This window comes from Ammodytes marinus (genome assembly GCF_949987685.1).
Source record: "Ammodytes marinus genome assembly, chromosome: 11".
NCBI classification, from domain to species: Eukaryota; Metazoa; Chordata; class Actinopteri; order Uranoscopiformes; family Ammodytidae; genus Ammodytes; species Ammodytes marinus.
Window position 1 is genome coordinate 17,742,129 of NC_137215.1, and position 18,995 is coordinate 17,761,123.

At 39.7% G+C, this 18,995-nt stretch overlaps 1 protein-coding gene across 1 annotated transcript in view; it reads left to right on the forward strand.

Moving 5' to 3' along the window:
- adgrb3 (adhesion G protein-coupled receptor B3) overlaps positions 1–18,995 on the forward strand; it is a 114,672-nt gene that overhangs the window by 48,892 nt on the left and 46,785 nt on the right. Inside the window, exons 3-8 of the mRNA XM_080036256.1 lie at positions 1,264–1,374; positions 3,899–4,060; positions 10,352–10,516; positions 11,094–11,258; positions 13,167–13,331; positions 13,870–13,971. Of these exons, the coding sequence (XP_079892382.1) occupies positions 1,264–1,374; positions 3,899–4,060; positions 10,352–10,516; positions 11,094–11,258; positions 13,167–13,331; positions 13,870–13,971 (870 nt within the window). The remainder of the gene's footprint in view (positions 1–1,263; positions 1,375–3,898; positions 4,061–10,351; positions 10,517–11,093; positions 11,259–13,166; positions 13,332–13,869; positions 13,972–18,995) is intronic.

Consider the following 18,995-nt stretch of genomic DNA (forward strand, 5'->3'; position numbering starts at 1 on the left):
GAACATGCTCCTGAAGTGTGTTATTTTGTGCAATCATGGTGCTAAAAATTATCTGTTTCGTTGTTTCTATCGGTGGCTTTTCTACAGGTGGCGTTTCTACCTTTATTGCATTTCTTTTTTTTTTAGGCAAGGGGAAGCTGAAAACCCATGTCACTTTTTATTTTTGGTCTTGATATATATATATACTTTTCTTCTAATTATCGAACATGTGATTCGATATGATTTTGTTAACGCCAACAGTCTGGTGCGTATAATTAGTCGGAAAGTATTAGCTTTCGGTGCAACATGATCAGATGAGTCGTTCTACAGTTTGCTTTAGGGACACACAAACTACATTAGAAGAGATTATTTAAACATCCCCCCCTATCAACGGCTGACGCATTGCATTGTCTAATGTACTAACATAAGCTATGTGTGAATGTGTTGTTGATGCATCACCTGCATTGCCTTTTTCCAAATTATATAATCACCTCATTTGGAACCATACTGCCAAAAGTAAGTTTTTGAGTAAAACGAGAGTTCAAAAGACAATTTGCATGAGCTATTTAAGTTAGCAAAATAAATGTTTACCGTGTGTCGGATTAACTTTAAGTAGCTGAAGCATAACAATGCAATTTTGCCAGCATCACTTTTCTCAGTGTGGCGTCAGAACATCGCACTCATTGTCTCTTTGTCCCTTTATGGGAAACAAAGAGGGCATCCATTGTGATGAATACAGCTCAGAATACATTTGACTAATTCTAGAAAGGCTCAAAATATGTTTTGGATCGGGTACACCAAAAAGGAAATCCAACAAAGATGACAAACCTATGAGGAAACTGTGGATCAATAGCATGCTATGTCCATGACCCCCTCCTCTGTGGCTTTCTGATGGCTTACACATTTTTACTTTGATTTCTTTTCATTTTTTTCCTGGGTGCGTAGTTTGGTGGGTGGGAGGGAGGAAATGAGGGAGCTGGTCCGATGAAGTGATAAAGTCTTAAAAAGGCGATGTGAGTTTATTTGCATGTTTGCTATGTGTCTACGCTGCGCTTTCAAGCTCAATTAATACTTCCAACTCACCCTTATAAATTTGTTGCATTGTTCTATCTGCTAGAATATAATGGACAAAATAAGATACAAACTTGTGTGGTCTTTGTTTCTAGCCATGTACTGCAGTTGTTTCGAAGATCCTGAAAAAAAGACAGTATGTAATAAGCTTTTGTTCTCAGGATAACATGTTTAAGCCTAGCTTTTTATATGAACCTCTATTTTGTCCCATAGAATATGGAATGATCGGAGAGCATACAGTAAAAAGTCAGCGGCCAAGATCAGTTCATGACACAAAGGCCCTGCAGGAGCAAGCTGAATCTGCTAAATTTATGGCACAAACTGGTAATACCATAGTTATGTTTCTTTACTTTATTTTGTTAACTAAAGTTAATGTCATCATGCATGCCCTCTCTTGTACTGCACCTTTTCAAGTGGAAATGTTTTGCATTATTATTTTCCCCCCCAACTCTTTCTCTATTGCTAGCTAGCTACATATGAACTGGGGAGATACATTTCCCATTTCTCTATGAGTATTTACTTGGAGTATAGAACGCAATTGGATTTTTTGGGTCTGTTTGTTTTACTGTCACATAGCGAGTTGGCAAGTGGATTACTCATACAGTACATTCATAGAACATTAATTAAACAGCAGTTTGAAACTAAGGCCCCCATGTAATAAATCAATTCCCCAAAGGCATGATAAATTAAATGTCATTTCAATGAAATTGAGCCAAATGTGAAACACACAATTGGCAAAAGTTATACTGATAAATGCTGCCCTTAGAGATAAAAATAAATAAATAAACAAACCTATGCGGTTTAATTAAGTGTAAAATCTAATAAATTAAAAACTCAAATTATCTAAATTCACTGCGACTTTGACAACTTACCACCTAAGCATTTCAGATAAATTAAGAGAGTACTGAAATGGGTGCCAGCAATATTAAAGCAAAACCTTAATGTTTGCTTTCATTATTTAGCTGTGTCTATCTTTTCTTCAGTGGATGGGTTGAGACTTAGCTGCTATTGAGATTTTTTATTTTTGGGAAATGTTTTGATTTTTTTTCCATGTGTTTTTCCATTCAAATTGCTGTCATTATTTACAAAACTCCTCTCATCTCCCATTTTAATTTGCGAAACACACCATACCTATATACTGATACTAACATATACTCCTTAACACCTCATTTTACACAACCCGTAGGTATGTTGTTTCCCTATCCAGTTGCATCTCTGTGCTTTTCTGTTTCTCATTATCACACACTTTACCCTCCCTGTACTGCCTCATTTAACAAATTGATCCACCTTTCAGTCTATTTTATGATCTGCAAAATTAAGGGCAGGGTTAGGATGCCTATTTGGCTGAATCTACAGTGTGTCCTTGATCCTACATGCTGGGAGACAAATTAAAGCATATTGTGCTGGAAATTCTACCATGATTTGATGACTTGATATAAATGTATTCAGAGCTGCAATTTAAAATATCCCTGTACTTATTAAATTATTTCTCCTAATGCACAAGGCTTTGAAGAAAATTAATACTTCACCTGAGGGTTTGACATAATCAAACATCGATTATTTGGTGACTACTTTGATGTGGGAACTTGATTGTCCGTTAACTCGCCACCAAATAATTTATTCTTCTTTCATTCAGGCTACCATGGCTTTGAAAATCACTCCACTGCTTCATCATAATACACAGCTTTATTTAGCATTGTATGGCTCTTCAATGTAAGACCCTTTTTTAGACCATGAAGAGATCTTCAGATAAATGTAACAACTATGGCCCTTATCCTTAAATAATCAGCTACCACTTGCTATATCTGATTATTTAACGACATTGTGTCTGAATGTTGAGTTAAACTGCTTCAAAGTCTGATTGCCAAGGCTTACTTAAAAAGATGCAAAACAAGACAGAATCCATTCTCATACTGTAGCTTAAATGTCTTTTATGTGTCCTTGTGGGCAACCACATTTTAAATGTTGATATAAATGTGTGCTTTGAGCCACATCCACACACATGAAAAAGGCTGTGATCTGCAGAATAAAATCAGCCAACTTTTTAATTTCCCTTTACCGCTGGATGTTAACAGTCTAATATGGATTAGAAAATGATAAAAAAATAATTGCCTAAACCACATAAATTTGCTCCGCTGTTGTCAAGGAAACTACAGTTTGCTGCAGTGCAAGGGAATCCACATCCCCAGACCTCTTTCTGAACTAACACCCATCAAATCAAATTCCATTTTATTTTCTCAGATGTCGTCTTTTCACGCATGTCACCATGTTCTCATGAAATTATTTGGTTGGTTTATGGAGATTTTTCTCTAAGTTTCTTTAAACATATTTTGGGATTTCATTGAAATGCATGAACTATTTATTTTAAAGGTGAAGTCAAACACTTAGATTTAACTCCTTATGTCTTCTGTTCCTTGTATATAAACATAGCTATGCCCTCCCTGTGATCTTTGCATAAATGCACATTTAAAGTGTAAATAAAAAAAATAGGAAAATAAGCTAATAATTTACACATCACTTCTACAGAATGAATGTGAATGTTGGTCAAGTACTCCCCGTGATAGCTGACACAAAGCACTTTATTGGGCTGCATAGCAATGAAATCAATAAGTCAGAAGAATAAAATATTCCAACTCAGCATTTATCAAAGATCACATAAAAGGTGGTAGAGATTGTACAATAGTGTCCTTGTAAACCTTAAAGACCCCAATTCATGCCCAAAGTGACTCATGTTGGCCCCTCCCCCATTTGATCAAACCCTGCCCCTCTTGCCCCAGCCCAGTTCCCATGAGCCCTGCCCCAGGACCATAATGCTGCATTTAACTAGTGTCACCCTTCTCCCACACAGGTGAATCAGGTGCAGAGGAGTGGTCCCAGTGGAGCTCATGCTCTGTAACATGCGGTCAAGGGTCGCAGGTGCGAACAAGAACATGTGTCACACCGTACGGAACACACTGCAGCGGCCCTTTAAGAGAATCAAGGGTTTGCAATAACACTGCCGCTTGTCCAGGTAGTGTTAGCCGCAGATTCTTGAATTCTAATGTTTCTTTGCTCATTTGTTGTTTATGGGAGCAAATGTGTTGTTTGTGTTTTAACAAAAATTTCCAATGTGCCCATGATAAGAATGTACTGTTATCATTATTGCAGGTTTATTATTATTATTATGAATCTAATGCTTTTCTTTCTTTGATGGTATTTCTTTTGACTGTGTTTTTTTTTTAATTCCATTATCACTTGTGTGTTTTCCATTTCATATAACTGTAAGGCAATTCATCTGCATTGAAGTGGTTTAATGACAAGTGGTTCGGCATGGAGCTTGGGGAGCAGTAGATACTGATATGTTGTCAGCTTCATTTCCTTGAAGGTCAGCCGTGCATTTTAAAATAGTTTGGCAGTGTTTCTTCAAACACCCTGCGAGGCATTGCTTCCTCAGCCCAAGATGGCAGGGAAGATGAGTCACTGGTAGTCAGGTATCAGCATCAGAGGCTTTCTCTGACTGACGATTGCAGCGCGCTATCGTTTGTCTGTTGTGCATGTGGTAGGAGAGCGTGTCGTTTCAGTCGCCATTATCCATAATTTGGGATTGCTTACAGAGATGCGTTGAATAAATAATGAGATTCTGAAGTCGGGTTTAGTCAGGATATTTGATCGCACTGTTAAATGTAGTGCTTCAGAGACTGCATCACAACCTCTTAAGTAATTATGGCTGATCAAAAAGACTGCGTGCTCTGACATTCTGATTTATGATGCACTGTACTTCATTTTTAGATGTGGACTGTGTGAAAAGTAACTTGACACTTTAAAAATGGTCCCTCTCTCTCAATGTACGACGTAACACACCAGGAGCCCGAATGAGAATTAGTCATTTCATCAGAACTAAACACCAGTACTTGTGTGACTCCTCTATGAACATACATATTATGCTCAGACAGCAGGAAAGCTCCTGCTTCACAAGAAGAAAAGAAAAATAAGCTACACAGCCCAATTCCAGGCCTAAGCATTAATTTGCATAAAGAATAATTATTAATTCAGATCCAGAACTAACATAGCTGCCCACGTGAATTCATTATTGTCCCCGATTTATCTTGAGACCTGAAGACTTAGGGCATTTACTCACTGCTAATTGTGACCAAATAACTGGGCCATAACTGGGACAACTTTAAGGCAATTTTGCCAAAATTTCATTTTTAGAAAAAATAAAGAGAGGGAGAGTAAGGACGAGAGTATTTCTAACTTTTAAAATGTAAATATTCTTAATGTAATGTATTGTTCATGTTTTTTTGGCAGTGTTGTTAAATTGCAGCCAGTAATAACTGAAAGATTATGTGTTTTCCTTAAAACCTAGCACTTGAATACAATAGTTTGTTTAATCAAAGTCCTCCTCAAAAACTAAATGAAAATGCCCCCTCTCGGTGACCCATGAAAGAGTCTATTTAATAACTGTAAGGCGGATGGATCAATTTGCCTTCTTTAAACTGTCTGTAGTCTGCAATGGTGGAAGGATACCTCCAAAATACACAATGCTTTAATCAAAGCTATATCATTTCCAGTCTCAAAGAACCCTTACCTTAGTCACCATTACTGAAAACATCCACGATATCTCTGAACAGTGGTCCATGCCATGAACCTGAGATCAACCGTGTTGTCGAAGATTCTTGGCCTCCATACAAGTTGTTTTGCCACACATCCGACACAATGCATCTGCAAAAACAAATAGGGGTTTACAAAATAGTTCAGTAACCTGAGTAGTCGACCTAACCAACAGCACCTTGTGGCTCTTTTTTTTTCTTTTGATTTCTGGTGCATTTATCTTGCAGGAGAGCAGTGGGGTCTATGGAAATTCTGCTCAAATCAAAAGTTTCTACATTAGCCAGGCCTACATAATTTACATTCCGTGCAAATGTTCAGAGTCATTATGGTATTAGTTCTTATAGTGCTACACAGAACACACTGTGATGAGGTTACTATCAGCATTATTCTCTTTGAAGAGGGATTTTAACTATCTTAGTTTATCAACTTCACACTCCCTGTCCTCATTATGACACTGCACTTTTCAACACTTTAAAAACGGTTGGCCTGACATTCTTATATTTGCCTTAATATTATAGCCTTTATTTATTACAACTCAAATTCCCAACTGTGAGGTTTGGTTGGGGTTTGGGGCTACAGGGTTGTTCTACAAATTCGCATTGACACACTAGGCTACTATCAGTAAACTTGTGTCAACAAGTGACAAAGTATTTTCTGATACCATTTCAAAGAGATAACGTTGTTTTACACCATGCTATTGAAACCTAACGTTGTCTAAAACTGCAAAGTAAAAAAACAAACATAAAAGAGCCATAGCTACCTTTTGTAGTCTTCTTCAGTTGAGTTTTTAGCAGACTGGACGCATCAACGGCATATTCCTGCCCTCAACTGTCTGTTGTTCCCACTTTAATTGAATCCAGGCACCATAGAAAACAGCATATTTACTTTCGGGTTCTAGTCGAACAGCGAAAAAACAACAACCACATGCTAATTCGGTATAGGCGTACACTGACACTCGTTTAAGCGCGAGCCTTTGAAGACTGGCCTTTCGCTCGCGCGCAATGCATCCTGGCACATAAAGGAACGCCAAACCGCTGTGTCAGCAAGAGAACTCCGGGAAATGTGTGTCATCTGCCCAATATAGGGTACCACAAAACACATTTTTTTCTTGTTTCAACCATCAACCTTGATGAACTGTCCACATGATAAGCGACAAAGATTCCCTTTTAGTTATGTAAACAACGAAGCACTTCACCAAGCATGCGCAGATGCGTCTGTCCAACTCCCTCCCTTCCTACCGGCCCTAGTGCTACTTGCTGTGAATTAACCTTAACCGAAGTAATTTCAACATATCCAAAGGTCTCATGTGTTTTATATGGTTTGAGACTACTGTGGAGTGGTTTGGTGTGGAGGAACTAGCTATTTCAATCTGTGGCTGTTAATAGGACACATTAATTGGTTGTGGTCCAGTCAATCTATTTGTTGACTAATACATATGGGCTATAGAATGACGTCAGCCGTTAGCCTCTCACCCTCACATACAACTCAACACTATTCAAAAGCTTGAAGAAAGATTATTTTCCTCTAATTAATGAAAGTTTCTATTTTTAGACAGATTTAAACACCCTCTAACCTAGCCTACTAATAAGCCAGCATATCAACTGCACGGGAAGACTTGCCAATTAGCACAAGGAGCTATAGCCTCGGTGGAAATAAAGCATTTAACCAAAGGCAGGTGGCTACAAAAATAAATTTCAGTAGGAAACTCTGGGAGGTTCCGTCTAAAAATATTAGCCTAGATTATTGCCAACTTGATCAAGAGACTGCCTAATTAAATACAAAAAAGCAAATGCATCAGTACTTTTAGAAACACTTTTGGCACAAAGAAAACTCACAACCAAGCCAGAAACATACCATTAATTGCTGCCTCAGAACTTCTGCTTTGTAGTATTATCCAATAAAGAACCAAATAGGATAAGACGTGTTTCTAGTACAAGCAAGAGCAGACTTGTTATGTTGAGACATTACTGTAAAATATATAATGCTGCCTGTGAGCCAGTCAAACCTGGTATTGGAAGACTTTGTCACAATATTCACATTTAGAAAAGGGGAAAGAAGTATGAACACAGTCAGTAATTTCCTGATTGAACTGTAGGCGTATGGATATATTTGTGTACTCTGACAAGTGGCTTTTTATGAGAGAAACTCTGTGAACATACAGTGACTCTAAAACCACTTCAGATAACTGTTTGTGAGAGGCAAATCCATTGTATTTCAAAGCATTTCCAGCTGCCATTGACCCCCTGTTTCCAATTCCCTCAGAGCCAAGTGCAAAACACAACAACATTGGCTTGAACTGCAGCTATATGATTATTCGAGAGGTAGTGTCTTTGGTGGAAAATACCTCTAACACCTCTGTGTCAAAACAGAGATTTCACCCTTCAACCGAATAGTAATTACTGTGAGATGAATATAAGTGTGCACAAGAGGCAGGCATACAAGTTAAAAAGGTAAAACCTCATTGGAATGCCATGAGAAGGCCACCCAAATCCCAGCATACCACAAATGAATGAAAACATTCTTGGCATTAGGCATTTTGCTTTGTCCACCATCATGTGCTGCTGATCCAATACTGGACTATGATTGCTCTTCACGGCCGTCCCTGAAAACCGTGGCCGCAGTTCTGAGCAAAAAAACATTCAAAGGAGCTGAATCCTTTTCCAATGTTGAAGGCCTGCTTTGAAATGTACATTTTCAAAGTAAATGCTTTCTGCTACCATGGGACACTTAGCTAAGAGCATCAAAGCTTCCGCGCCTAGAGGCAAGAGGCTGGGACAGACGCTATAGCTCGTCCTTATCTTGGACCCTTTGGCTTGATCCCAAGATCTGCCAACTCAGCAACTGATACCCGAGAGCCAACTACTGCAGCACTGCAGGAACTTTCAGCTTTCTGCACAAGCCTGTGTGGATGATGACCCCCTCAGAAGACGACCCTGCAGTTTCATGGGGACAAATTGGTCAGACGTACGTTTCCCAAGGTCCTAAATCCCATTTGCAATCAACAGATGATAACAAGGCGAAAGATATAGTGTGTCCACCCCGCCAAGCTCCATTAATTTTGCCCTTTATTTTGTGTCTCATTCTGAAAGTGCATAGGCAGGGCTGTACCCACTTTGCCCTGTAATTCCTTTTGAAGATCCCTGTGCGCCCATGAAGCTGATTAGAAAACATAATTTGTTTTGCAGATCTAATGTCCATACTGTATATTTTCAGTAGAGACACTAAAAAAACTGAATTTCCATTCCCTTAAAGTTCATTTGGAGCCTTCAATCCTGTCGGTAAATGCACTTGCTTGGAGAATATCAGAGGTTAAACTTTAACATTTAGAAAGAAGTGTGTTCAGCATTTCACATCATGGTGTATATTTAGGAACACTACAACTGCCAAGGAAAGAAAGGAGGTGTCTTACTTCTGTCCTCCTCAAATATGTATATATATTTCACCTTCCAAAGTAAGACATTTGAGCCAATAGCAAATGTTCTATGCAGTTCTATGAAGACTTACCATCCAACAAAAAGAACCCAGTTAAGCTTATAACACAAACCAAGTGGAAGACTGAGAGGAACGATGCATTTTGAAATTAAATTGAAAAAAAAACAATTATAGTTGTATAATAAAATAGTATTTGCACTTTGTCGTGGAACTGGTCTTGATATTTATAAAAGCAATTATTTCAAATGATATATTTTGATGAGCAACCGAGATGAGGAAAATGCTTAATTTCTCAGTATAATTATTTTTGACTCATAAGTGTGCTGGAAAAGTATGTCCAGAGTTGTTCAATAGAAAGGGAAATGCAGAAAAATATTAATTCACTCCAATCATGTCAGAATGCAGATTAATTTAAAAAAAATGGTGTTTATCCAAAGATCAAAGATTGCATGTACTTGTATTTGTATAATTTAGTTTTTAATACTTGCAGTGCCACATGTCCAAAAATAACAATATTCTCCATTAGATTTAGAGTTGTCTTAAATCAAAATAAACGGTATATCCTTCAAAATATTTTAGTATTCATTTCTTAGGCATATACCTGTGATGAGGAAACACCCTTTGAGGCATTTCCTTTTGGATTTGGGCTGTCTAGCCTGATATTTAGTCTGAACGGCCGTTTCATTATCTATCACTCGACAACACGTTAGAGGTGGACAGTTAGGCATAAGGTCTGGAACTGGGTTACGGGCTGTCTGCTTTGTGCATGTATAACCATGATTAGTGTGCTGGCTTGTGTAGCGACAGATTTGCAGAAACGTTGTCAGCCCACCTTAGCCTGAGGGGTAAACTCCTATTAGACCCCCAGTCTACCAAGAAGACTCAACAAAACTGTAACACTGTGCAGACCTGCTGCTCCCCAACCCCCCACTTTGAAACTGCCACGTGAAAGATTGACGTTTTATTTATATCATATTCTATATACCCTTGTTGTGGCATTGTTAATGGACTAGCATATATTCTTATTGTGCAAATAATGAATAACAGTGATTGGCAGAGGTGACCGAAGCTTGTTGCTGAGGCTTTGTGAGGCCCCACAGTGTCTGTGTGTGTGCTCAGTGTTTCATTTACATTTGTTTGGTTGCTTATTGTTTTCGATTGATTTTCATTTCATTTATTGCTCACTGCAGTTTGTTACGATTTTTTTTTGTTTTTTGTTTGAGCCATATCAGGGTCAGAGACAATTGATTAGGCCCTGACGCCTTTTCTGTGCCCGCAGTACACGGTGTATGGGAGGAGTGGTCACCATGGAGCCTGTGCTCGTTCACATGTGGCCGCGGTCACCGCACTAGGACTAGGATGTGTGCCCCTCCCCAGCATGGTGGCAGGGCCTGTGACGGACCCGAGACCCAGACTAAGCTTTGCAACATAGCCCTATGCCCAGGTATCATCTGTCTAGAGCTCTCTATATGAACAAAAATGCCAATATTAGCAATTATTCCCTGGAGGCATGAGATTTTAAAGCAATATAAAGTTAATAACGTTAACTTAAGATGATGATGAACTCATTTTAAAAGATCCATTCTTGAGAAGGGTAGCAGTAGGCTATATCTTACACTCTGCCACATAGTCATTAATCAATGCAAAGGTGAGTAAAACTGAATTAATGCAGGGGTTTGAAACACAATTAAAGTAATAATGCTCACATAATGATGGGGTTTAGGAACCCTGCAGAGCCAATACTGGTACACTGACGTCAAAATCACTTACTCTGCACTTGCCTGTGAATGGTAAGCAGATTAGTGACGATGACTTTTCCTGCACAGTAAATGTCCTCCAAATCTTTAGTAGCCTATGTAAAAAAAAATTGCTTTCCACTTAACTTCTGTTTTATTGGCTTTCAATATGAGAGAGACTCGTTATCTGAATATCTCCTCCCATTTCTGTCTGCCGTTTTTTTTTTTTTTTTTTTCCTCCCCTTCACATGGCACATGCTTGTTGGGTTGTGGTTGGTGCCTCAGTGGATGGACAGTGGCAGGAGTGGAGCTCTTGGAGCGATTGCTCGGTGACCTGTGCCAATGGCACTCAGCAGAGGACCAGGCAGTGCTCCGCGGCCGCCCATGGGGGATCTGAGTGTCGCGGTCACTGGGCAGAGAGCAGAGAGTGCCATAATCCTGACTGCACAGGTAAAATCCTGAGCCTTTTCAATTCCATATCCACTTTGATGTCTAAATTCAAAACCATTATTTGAAACGGAGAAAAGAGAGAGAGAATAAAACAGCGCGTCCCATATTGTCATCACCATTATTATAACTACCATGAGTGCCGTAATCGTTATCATCAACTTTAAATGAAATATGCGACCTGAATTTACTAAGCTGTTTTACTCTTTTCTGTTGCACACTGACAATCGCTCTGCAGCAAGGACTCAAAGCTGTGCTGTAAGAGTCATGAATCATGTTTAAGACCATGCTCCATCAATTGGATTTGTAAAATCCAGTTAGATATACTGTAGGCCTTTCACAGAATTCATGGTTAGCTGTCCAAACTGCCTGTCAACATCATGGATGTATTAGAAACTCAAATATGTCAGCTTAGTGGTCTCCATCGGGCTTTGAATTGTCTGATCATATGAAGGGGGGCCTGAGCACTCTCATAATCTCCTGATGCAATTTTCACTGCAGCAGCATAAAACATCTGGGTTTTATACTTTATTCCTTTGGTATGTATGTGTGTGGCAAAGACATTCCCTTCACATTTTCAAAAGTTATTGAACACGTTGTGTAAGCGGTCGGCAGACCGTATGCTCTCATGGACCAACTAAAATAGGGAAAAATGCTCCTGAATGAGTATTTTCAATTTCATATAATGAAGCAGGAGATGTTGTTGTTTGCCTCACAGAGAGAGGATACATTATACAATGTATTCATGTAATGAGGCCTACCTACTTAGCAATTTTTATTTGTTTCCATAGTGAGAGAGATCAAACATTAGTGAGACAACACAGTTCAGGTAATCATTTAACCTCCACCAGCACCATGTCAGATGTCTGCTGGAGGCAATGCAACACACAAACAAACAAGACAGAAGAGCTTAAGGCAACATTGTATTTATATGTTCTTAAAGAAATAGTGAAATATATATTTGAGTAATTAATTGTGCTAAAAGGAAGAAAAAACAGTCTGTTAAAAATAATGACCCACAACGGAATAAAGTCCAAGAACTGGCTTATCTCTACAATAAAGGTGTGTGCAGGATTTGGATCAATTTTATGTGTTTCAAAATTGAAAACATTTTCCCTGGACTGCTCGGCATGGTTAGTTCTTTGAAACTCATGAGCGTGCATCTGTCTGAGGAATCAGCAGCTCTGATGTGGAGCGGAAGGAAACTGGGGTTTCAATCAATGTCTTGCGGATAGTTTGGTCCAACAGGTCTTCCTGTTTTTTTTCCTCTCCTCCGGAAGCAGAGGTTAGTTGTAGGACACAAAGCAGCCCCTCGTGTGTGAAGGTGGTGGGGGGTTAGTGGAGGTTAAATTGAGAGTTGAGCGTGTTTCCTGCTCAAAGGGTGTTCTACCTTTTCGGTTCAGACAAGGGCGTGTGATTTACTACATCGCTGAAGGGGGGCATCTGTTTTTTTTTTGTCGTCTAATGCCCAATTTAACAGTGTTCATTTTAAGGGCATAAAAAATGCTGCTTGTTTTTTTTTGGAAACTTCAGCACAAATGCATTTTTAATATATAGGCAAAGTGAGGCAAATAATCACCACTCGCAGAGCAGCCCCCCCCCCCTCCCTAGCCCCCCCCCCTCTTTAGCCCGAAAACACACATCTTTCTTTCTGTCCTTATTATTCGAAAGTTGTTTTTCCAATAAATTGCATCTACACAAAATGAATGCATGGATAGCGAAATAAATCAATGTAAACAAAAGGGATACTTGAGCTTGTCAAACTTTTTAATTACAAGCTTGAATGGCATAAGATAAATATCGCACACATAGCGGTGTGTATTACATTTTTTATTTTTTGGGGGGGTAAATGAAATGCCTCTGAGAGTATCTTGTTTGTTTTTTTCTAACTGAAGATGATTGTGTTTTTAGCTAATGGGCAGTGGAATCCTTGGGGTCCTTGGAGTGGCTGTTCGAAGTCGTGCGATGGCGGCTGGCAGAGGCGAGTGCGGGTTTGTCAGGGGTTGGCCACGACCGGGCAGCAGTGCGACGGCAACGGGGAAGAAGTCAGGAAGTGCAGTGACCAGCGTTGTCCAGGTGAGGCCAAAAGGATAATGAGACCTCATTTACCTGAACAGAAGTGGACAGGGGTAATTATCTCTCCTCTTCTGAGTGGATGGCACATCTCGTTTGCATCATGATATCAGTGGGAAAAAACACACAAGAGCCTGAAGGGGAGATTGCAGGATACAAAGGAGGGATACACTAGCACTAATATGTTTCCCAAAAGATGAGGTAACTGAAATTGCTGGTGAGACACTGAGCAATGCAAGCGTCATCAAAGCTTATTGTACAAATTTTAAAAAATAATCTCTTTCTCAAAGTGGATTCTTATCATAAAGATATCATTATGATTATTATTATGATTTTATAAATATGCAGTGGCTATGCCCACCAAAGTTGTGACCCAAAAGAGAGGGTAGGTTTTATCTTTATCCTCTTATGGCATCCTTGTGTTCACCAACAATATTTCCATATGTCCCTGTTTGTAATATGAAGAAATTGTTGCATCATAGTGGGAATGCGGGTAAGGTCTTTGCATTGATGTTGTTGTCGTCACACTCTCGCTTTTCAGCACCGTATGAGATTTGTCCCGAGGACTATGCAGTGTCAATGGTGTGGAGACGGACGCCTTCGGGAGAACTGGCCTTTAATAGATGCCCGCCCAATGCTACAGGTAAGGACATGGGCAATAGATTGAATTACTCAATTCATCTTTTTCTATCACTGACTGATTTATAAACAGTATAGTGTGCACTGTGAGGTCCAGCGATGAATTTGGAAAGTCTTTATATATTATACCTGCATGACTTCCCGATCTGTGTAGGTGTAAAATTAATAACTAGTCATTACCTCTTAATATATGTGCAACGTGGGATTCAACCTTTTGCTAATTTATGTAATGGCAGGATTGATTGATCTTCATTTGACCAATTGTCAAGGAATGACAAGTATGAATCACGCTGCTTTGCCAGCAAATGCAACTGTGGATTTACAAAAGTAGAATAACCCAGCAATTGTGGACTAATGTGTCACTAATATGGCTAGATTATGAGGAATTATGCCACAACATTAAACTGTCCTTTTAGCATAGAGGTTATCAACAAGCCTTTTACTTTGTTGGGTGCCGGCCTAATCTGTGCATGGTGTATGAAATCTCCAAAACATCCTGAAAAATAAAATGTCATCTGATGCCAAAAATTGTGTTCCTCCGTCTGAGCGGGGAAAGCGAAATGTCCCTTCATGCCATCTCCACATGCGGAGACCGCATGTAGCCAAGAGTTACATGCGGTGATGTAACTCTTGGCTTCACCCGTCAGTACAAAGCATGTGCAGTGGGATGGTAAAAGGAAGGAAAACATTTAGTAACTGTGATTCTGAGAGCATTGTTAAAGAAGGGCACACTGAGGTCTGTTTTTTTGAACACAGAAGCTTTAATATGTGCACGGAGAGAGAAACATTTGAGCGGAGGATGCAGAAGGTCTCTAGCAAAGCGAGGCTAATGCTCAGCTGTTGAAAAAAAGAGCGATAGGAGGTAGGCAGAGGAGAGAGAGAGAGGGTGAATTGTAAGGCAACCCAAAAGCCGCTACAATACTTTTGTTCCTGCTGAAGGTCAGCTCACAACAATGTAGCACTGCTGGGCACCGTATTGTTTTTGTATGGTTGTATATGTTACATTTAGGTTTAACTTGGTAAGCTATTGTAAAACTTGAAGCAATTTAAAATGTTCTCAGTTGGCATCTCCTCCACACAACCCACAAAACAGCTGACTGGCAAACTAGATGTAGTAGGAACCACACTGTCGTTCACAGATGGCTAACCCGCGGCAAAGTTAACCAAAGTAGATTTACTAGCATGACATTAGCTTTCTGGCCTGACATTAGTTTTATGGCTTTAATAACTGTTTGGCGCTACAAAACTATTTCCATCTGGCAGGGAGGCCTTTTTTTCCTTTCTTCTTCCCTGTATGAAAATGTTTGAAATTTAACAGCTTTACTGATTAAGAAATAATTTAGACCAAGAGGTGCCTTTATGGGCCAGCCCCAGGCCAGTGAGTTAGACTGGGTAATACAGTTTGCACCTTTTGTTCAGTCAAACTAATAAGTGTCCTTTACTGAGCAGTGTCATATTTGTTAATTAATAAAAAGAAAATAGAGGGAAGTAAAAGTGTAGAGTTGTGTAACCTGGACCTTAATTATGAATCTAAAGCATTTCCTTCTATAACTGATTTTCAATGCCTTTACAATGATAGCACTGACTGCTGTAATGTGGAGAAGTGCCATTCCTGCAGTCTATGTCCTATTATCTTTTATGTCCATACAGTAGGTCAACACAGTCTGGCACTTTACCATAAATCAGATCAAAGAGTTTCTTTGTGTTTGTCAGTGTTGGTGCACGTCTGTTATGCAGGATTCCCACACACATGGTCAATGTGAGAGAGCCATTTCTCTTCACAAGGGAACCTTGGCCTTTAATGCCTGTGCATCAGAAGAACGGTGTCATGATAAAAGGGTGAGATAACAGATAGCAGGCATATATCATGTTTAAGCGCAGTGCATCCTCCCCCGTCAAAGCTGCCCACTGCTGGTCCAAAAAGACCATGATGGACAATAAGTCAGGTCAGGTCAAGTTTATTAGTAAAGCCATTAATCACAGCTCTGGTTTCAGAGAGGCTTCACAAAGCCTGTTTTAATGTAACTATAAATGAAAACAATGCCTTCTGACCTTAGACCTGTAATTACATCAAGGTCAAAGTCACAAAGCCCTTAATGAGAGAAATGCGTGAAAAAAGAAAAGAAAATTGCATTCCAAACCGACCTGCTCCCTGTAATTGGTGCTAAGAGGCAAAAACAATGATGAAATATTGATTAGCAAAGGAGACATGACAATGTGTGCGACACGAATGCAGCTATAGACTGCTTGGGCTGAAGCGTCTCCCCAATGCCTTAAGGGGGCATTGGCTCCTACTCAGCTGTAGTCACTGTCGTCATCAAGGTCATGATATAGAAAGAGCAACCCCCCACCCAGTGCAGCGGCCCCAGCACAGTGTCAGTCGTCATGGGTGACAACGGCTACCGGAGGTGAGGGGGCGGGGGTCAAGAGGACACATATTCACTCAGCTGATGAATCTGTTCGCGTTGTATCGCTCAAACGCGAGGTTCATGCATAAGTACACACACTAGAGAACACAAGCTAAAAGACAACAGGAAGTGAGAGAGACGAAATATGTACAGTATATACTGTATTGCAGAGAATTTGAATGCACAAAGCAGTGTCATCTAATACTCGACTCCAACATTGTATATTTTACTCTACGGACGCCTGAAGTCAGCAGACACTTTGCACAAGAGATATTGCAGTTCGTCTACTCCCCAAATCGCACTTAAAGCTGGAGTCACCCAATTGAAAGAGGGAGCAATTAAAGTTACACAACTGCAAGCTACAGTAAATCAGCTCTTCACCGGCTTATGTAGAGGAGAAGGATCACACATGCGACACCATCCTTTATAATGGAAAAGGTCATTTTATTTGTACCGTAATACTTAAGTTAATTCACCGTCCTGATACTGTTGGTGATATTTTGTATTTCTTTCTTTAAAGTAAGGGTTTTTAGTTGTTTTTCTACCACTGGATGATATTTCCAGTGGATAAATCCATATCAGTCCTTGTCAGAGAGTGTTTTCAGACACAGCTTATAGGCCAGTAAACACTGTTGTAGCCTTTTTGTCTCAGGGAGGTTTTGTTTGAATAAAGAATTCCCCTCTAATGGCGTGCCGAGGTTGGGGATGCTGTGAAGGCGGACAGCAGCAGGTCAGTGCCTTGGTGGCGTGCAGCCTTGGTTTTGATCAAGCACATCTCCACTGACCTATATTTCATACTCAACCAACTCTACATCACTGATGATGCAAGGATAGAAGACAGATTGGTGCAGACTCAAAGCAAAAAAAGCTAGTGTTTGCCATCTCTGGGGATAAGGATGCGTTCTTAACTGAACAGTGTATGTTTTATACCGAAAACAGATATAAAAGTAAAATATTTATGTGTGAACATTTGCACTGGTTAAATTAACAAAATCTACCGGGTAGTAGATCCTGACAGGCCGGACAAAGAAGATGTGTTCTGTTATCTCATTCCACTGACTTTAGGTAATAGCTTATTTTACTATTCAGCGCACAGCTTAAATCTGTTATGTTAGAAATCACTCACCAAACCAGCAATCTTCATAGACTCAGACTTGAATTTCAAAAGAACACATTAAATCAATTACAGTCAGCCTACTACCACCTTAAAACATATCAAGAATTAAAGGGCTTATGTCTCAGCAGGATTTAGAAAAACTTGTCCATGCATCTATCTTTTTAGTAGACTTGACTACTGAAACAGTGTCTTGCCGGCCTTCTAAAAAATCAATCAGACAGCTTCAGCTTATTCAGAATGCTGTTGCTCGAGTCCACACTAGGACAAAGAAAAGTGTACCAAATCACCCCAGTTCTGAAGTCTTTACACTGGCTTCCTGTTAATCAAAGAATTGATTTCAAAATATTGATGTTGGTTTATAAAGCACTGAATGGTTTAGGGCCAAAAAACATTCCTGGTCTGCTGATACGTTATGAAACATCCAGAGCTCTCAGGTCGTCTGGGACAGGTCTACTTAAAGTCCCCAGAGTTAGGACTAAACACGAAAAAGCAGCTTTAAATGTTTATGCACCGCATATCTGGAACAAACTCCCAGAAAACTTGAGGTCTGCTGCAACTCTCAGCTCTTTTAAATTAAAGCGGAAGACTTTTCTGTTTCCCTTTATCCTGTAATTGTTATTTCTATTAATTCTTTTATTCGCTTTTCTAATGTCTATTCAATCCCTGTAAAGCACTTTGAATGGCCTTGTGTCTTAATTGTGCTATATGAATACACTTGCATTGCCTTGCATATTGTGCATTCCCACCACCAGTTGGCCTAATTGAAATTCCAATGAGCACTTGAGAAATGCAGGGTATTTATGAAGGTTTTATTTCATACAGCTTATAAGCCACCACCATTATTATCTTTATATCTATGTTTTCTAAACTGAGGGGGGGGGGGGGGATTTACATCTGATCCAGGCACTTTTCACATTCACATGATTTTGGCCTTGGGGCAATTTGTATCTTCCAGGCATGCTAAATTCCCATAAGAACGTCCTATCAATCATACAGTATAACACTAAAAAACTAAAAAATCAAAGCAGACAAAAAAAAGTCAGAGCCAAATCGCTGAAGTGAATCTGTAATTCCTAGTTATCAAGCCATTGTTAAATACACTTGTGTCCACCTTTTTTTGGAGTGCAAGGCACCTGAAAGAAAATATAATTTGATGTCCTTTTTAAAAAAAGGTAGTCTTGTACAGGAACATAACTATAACTGCCCAAGTGAAGCCAGTTTACGAAAGAGAGACGGATGCTCAGTGCCGTGTGAAGCTTTGGGCCTCTCCTGCTGCCCTCGGGGTTGTCTGGTGGTGCTGCATGGGCGCTCACAGGCATATCGCTATATGTTCCAGTGCGTAGGCATATCTCCGGGGTAGTAGCTGTGAGAGAAGGTGGGCGTAAAAGGTGTGGTTCTGATCTTTCTTTTCTCTGTATGTGCGTGTTAGTGTGTGAAGACAGAGCGAGGGAGAGAGAGAGAGAGAGAAAACAGGAGATAGGGGGGAAGGATTTGTGTGATGCA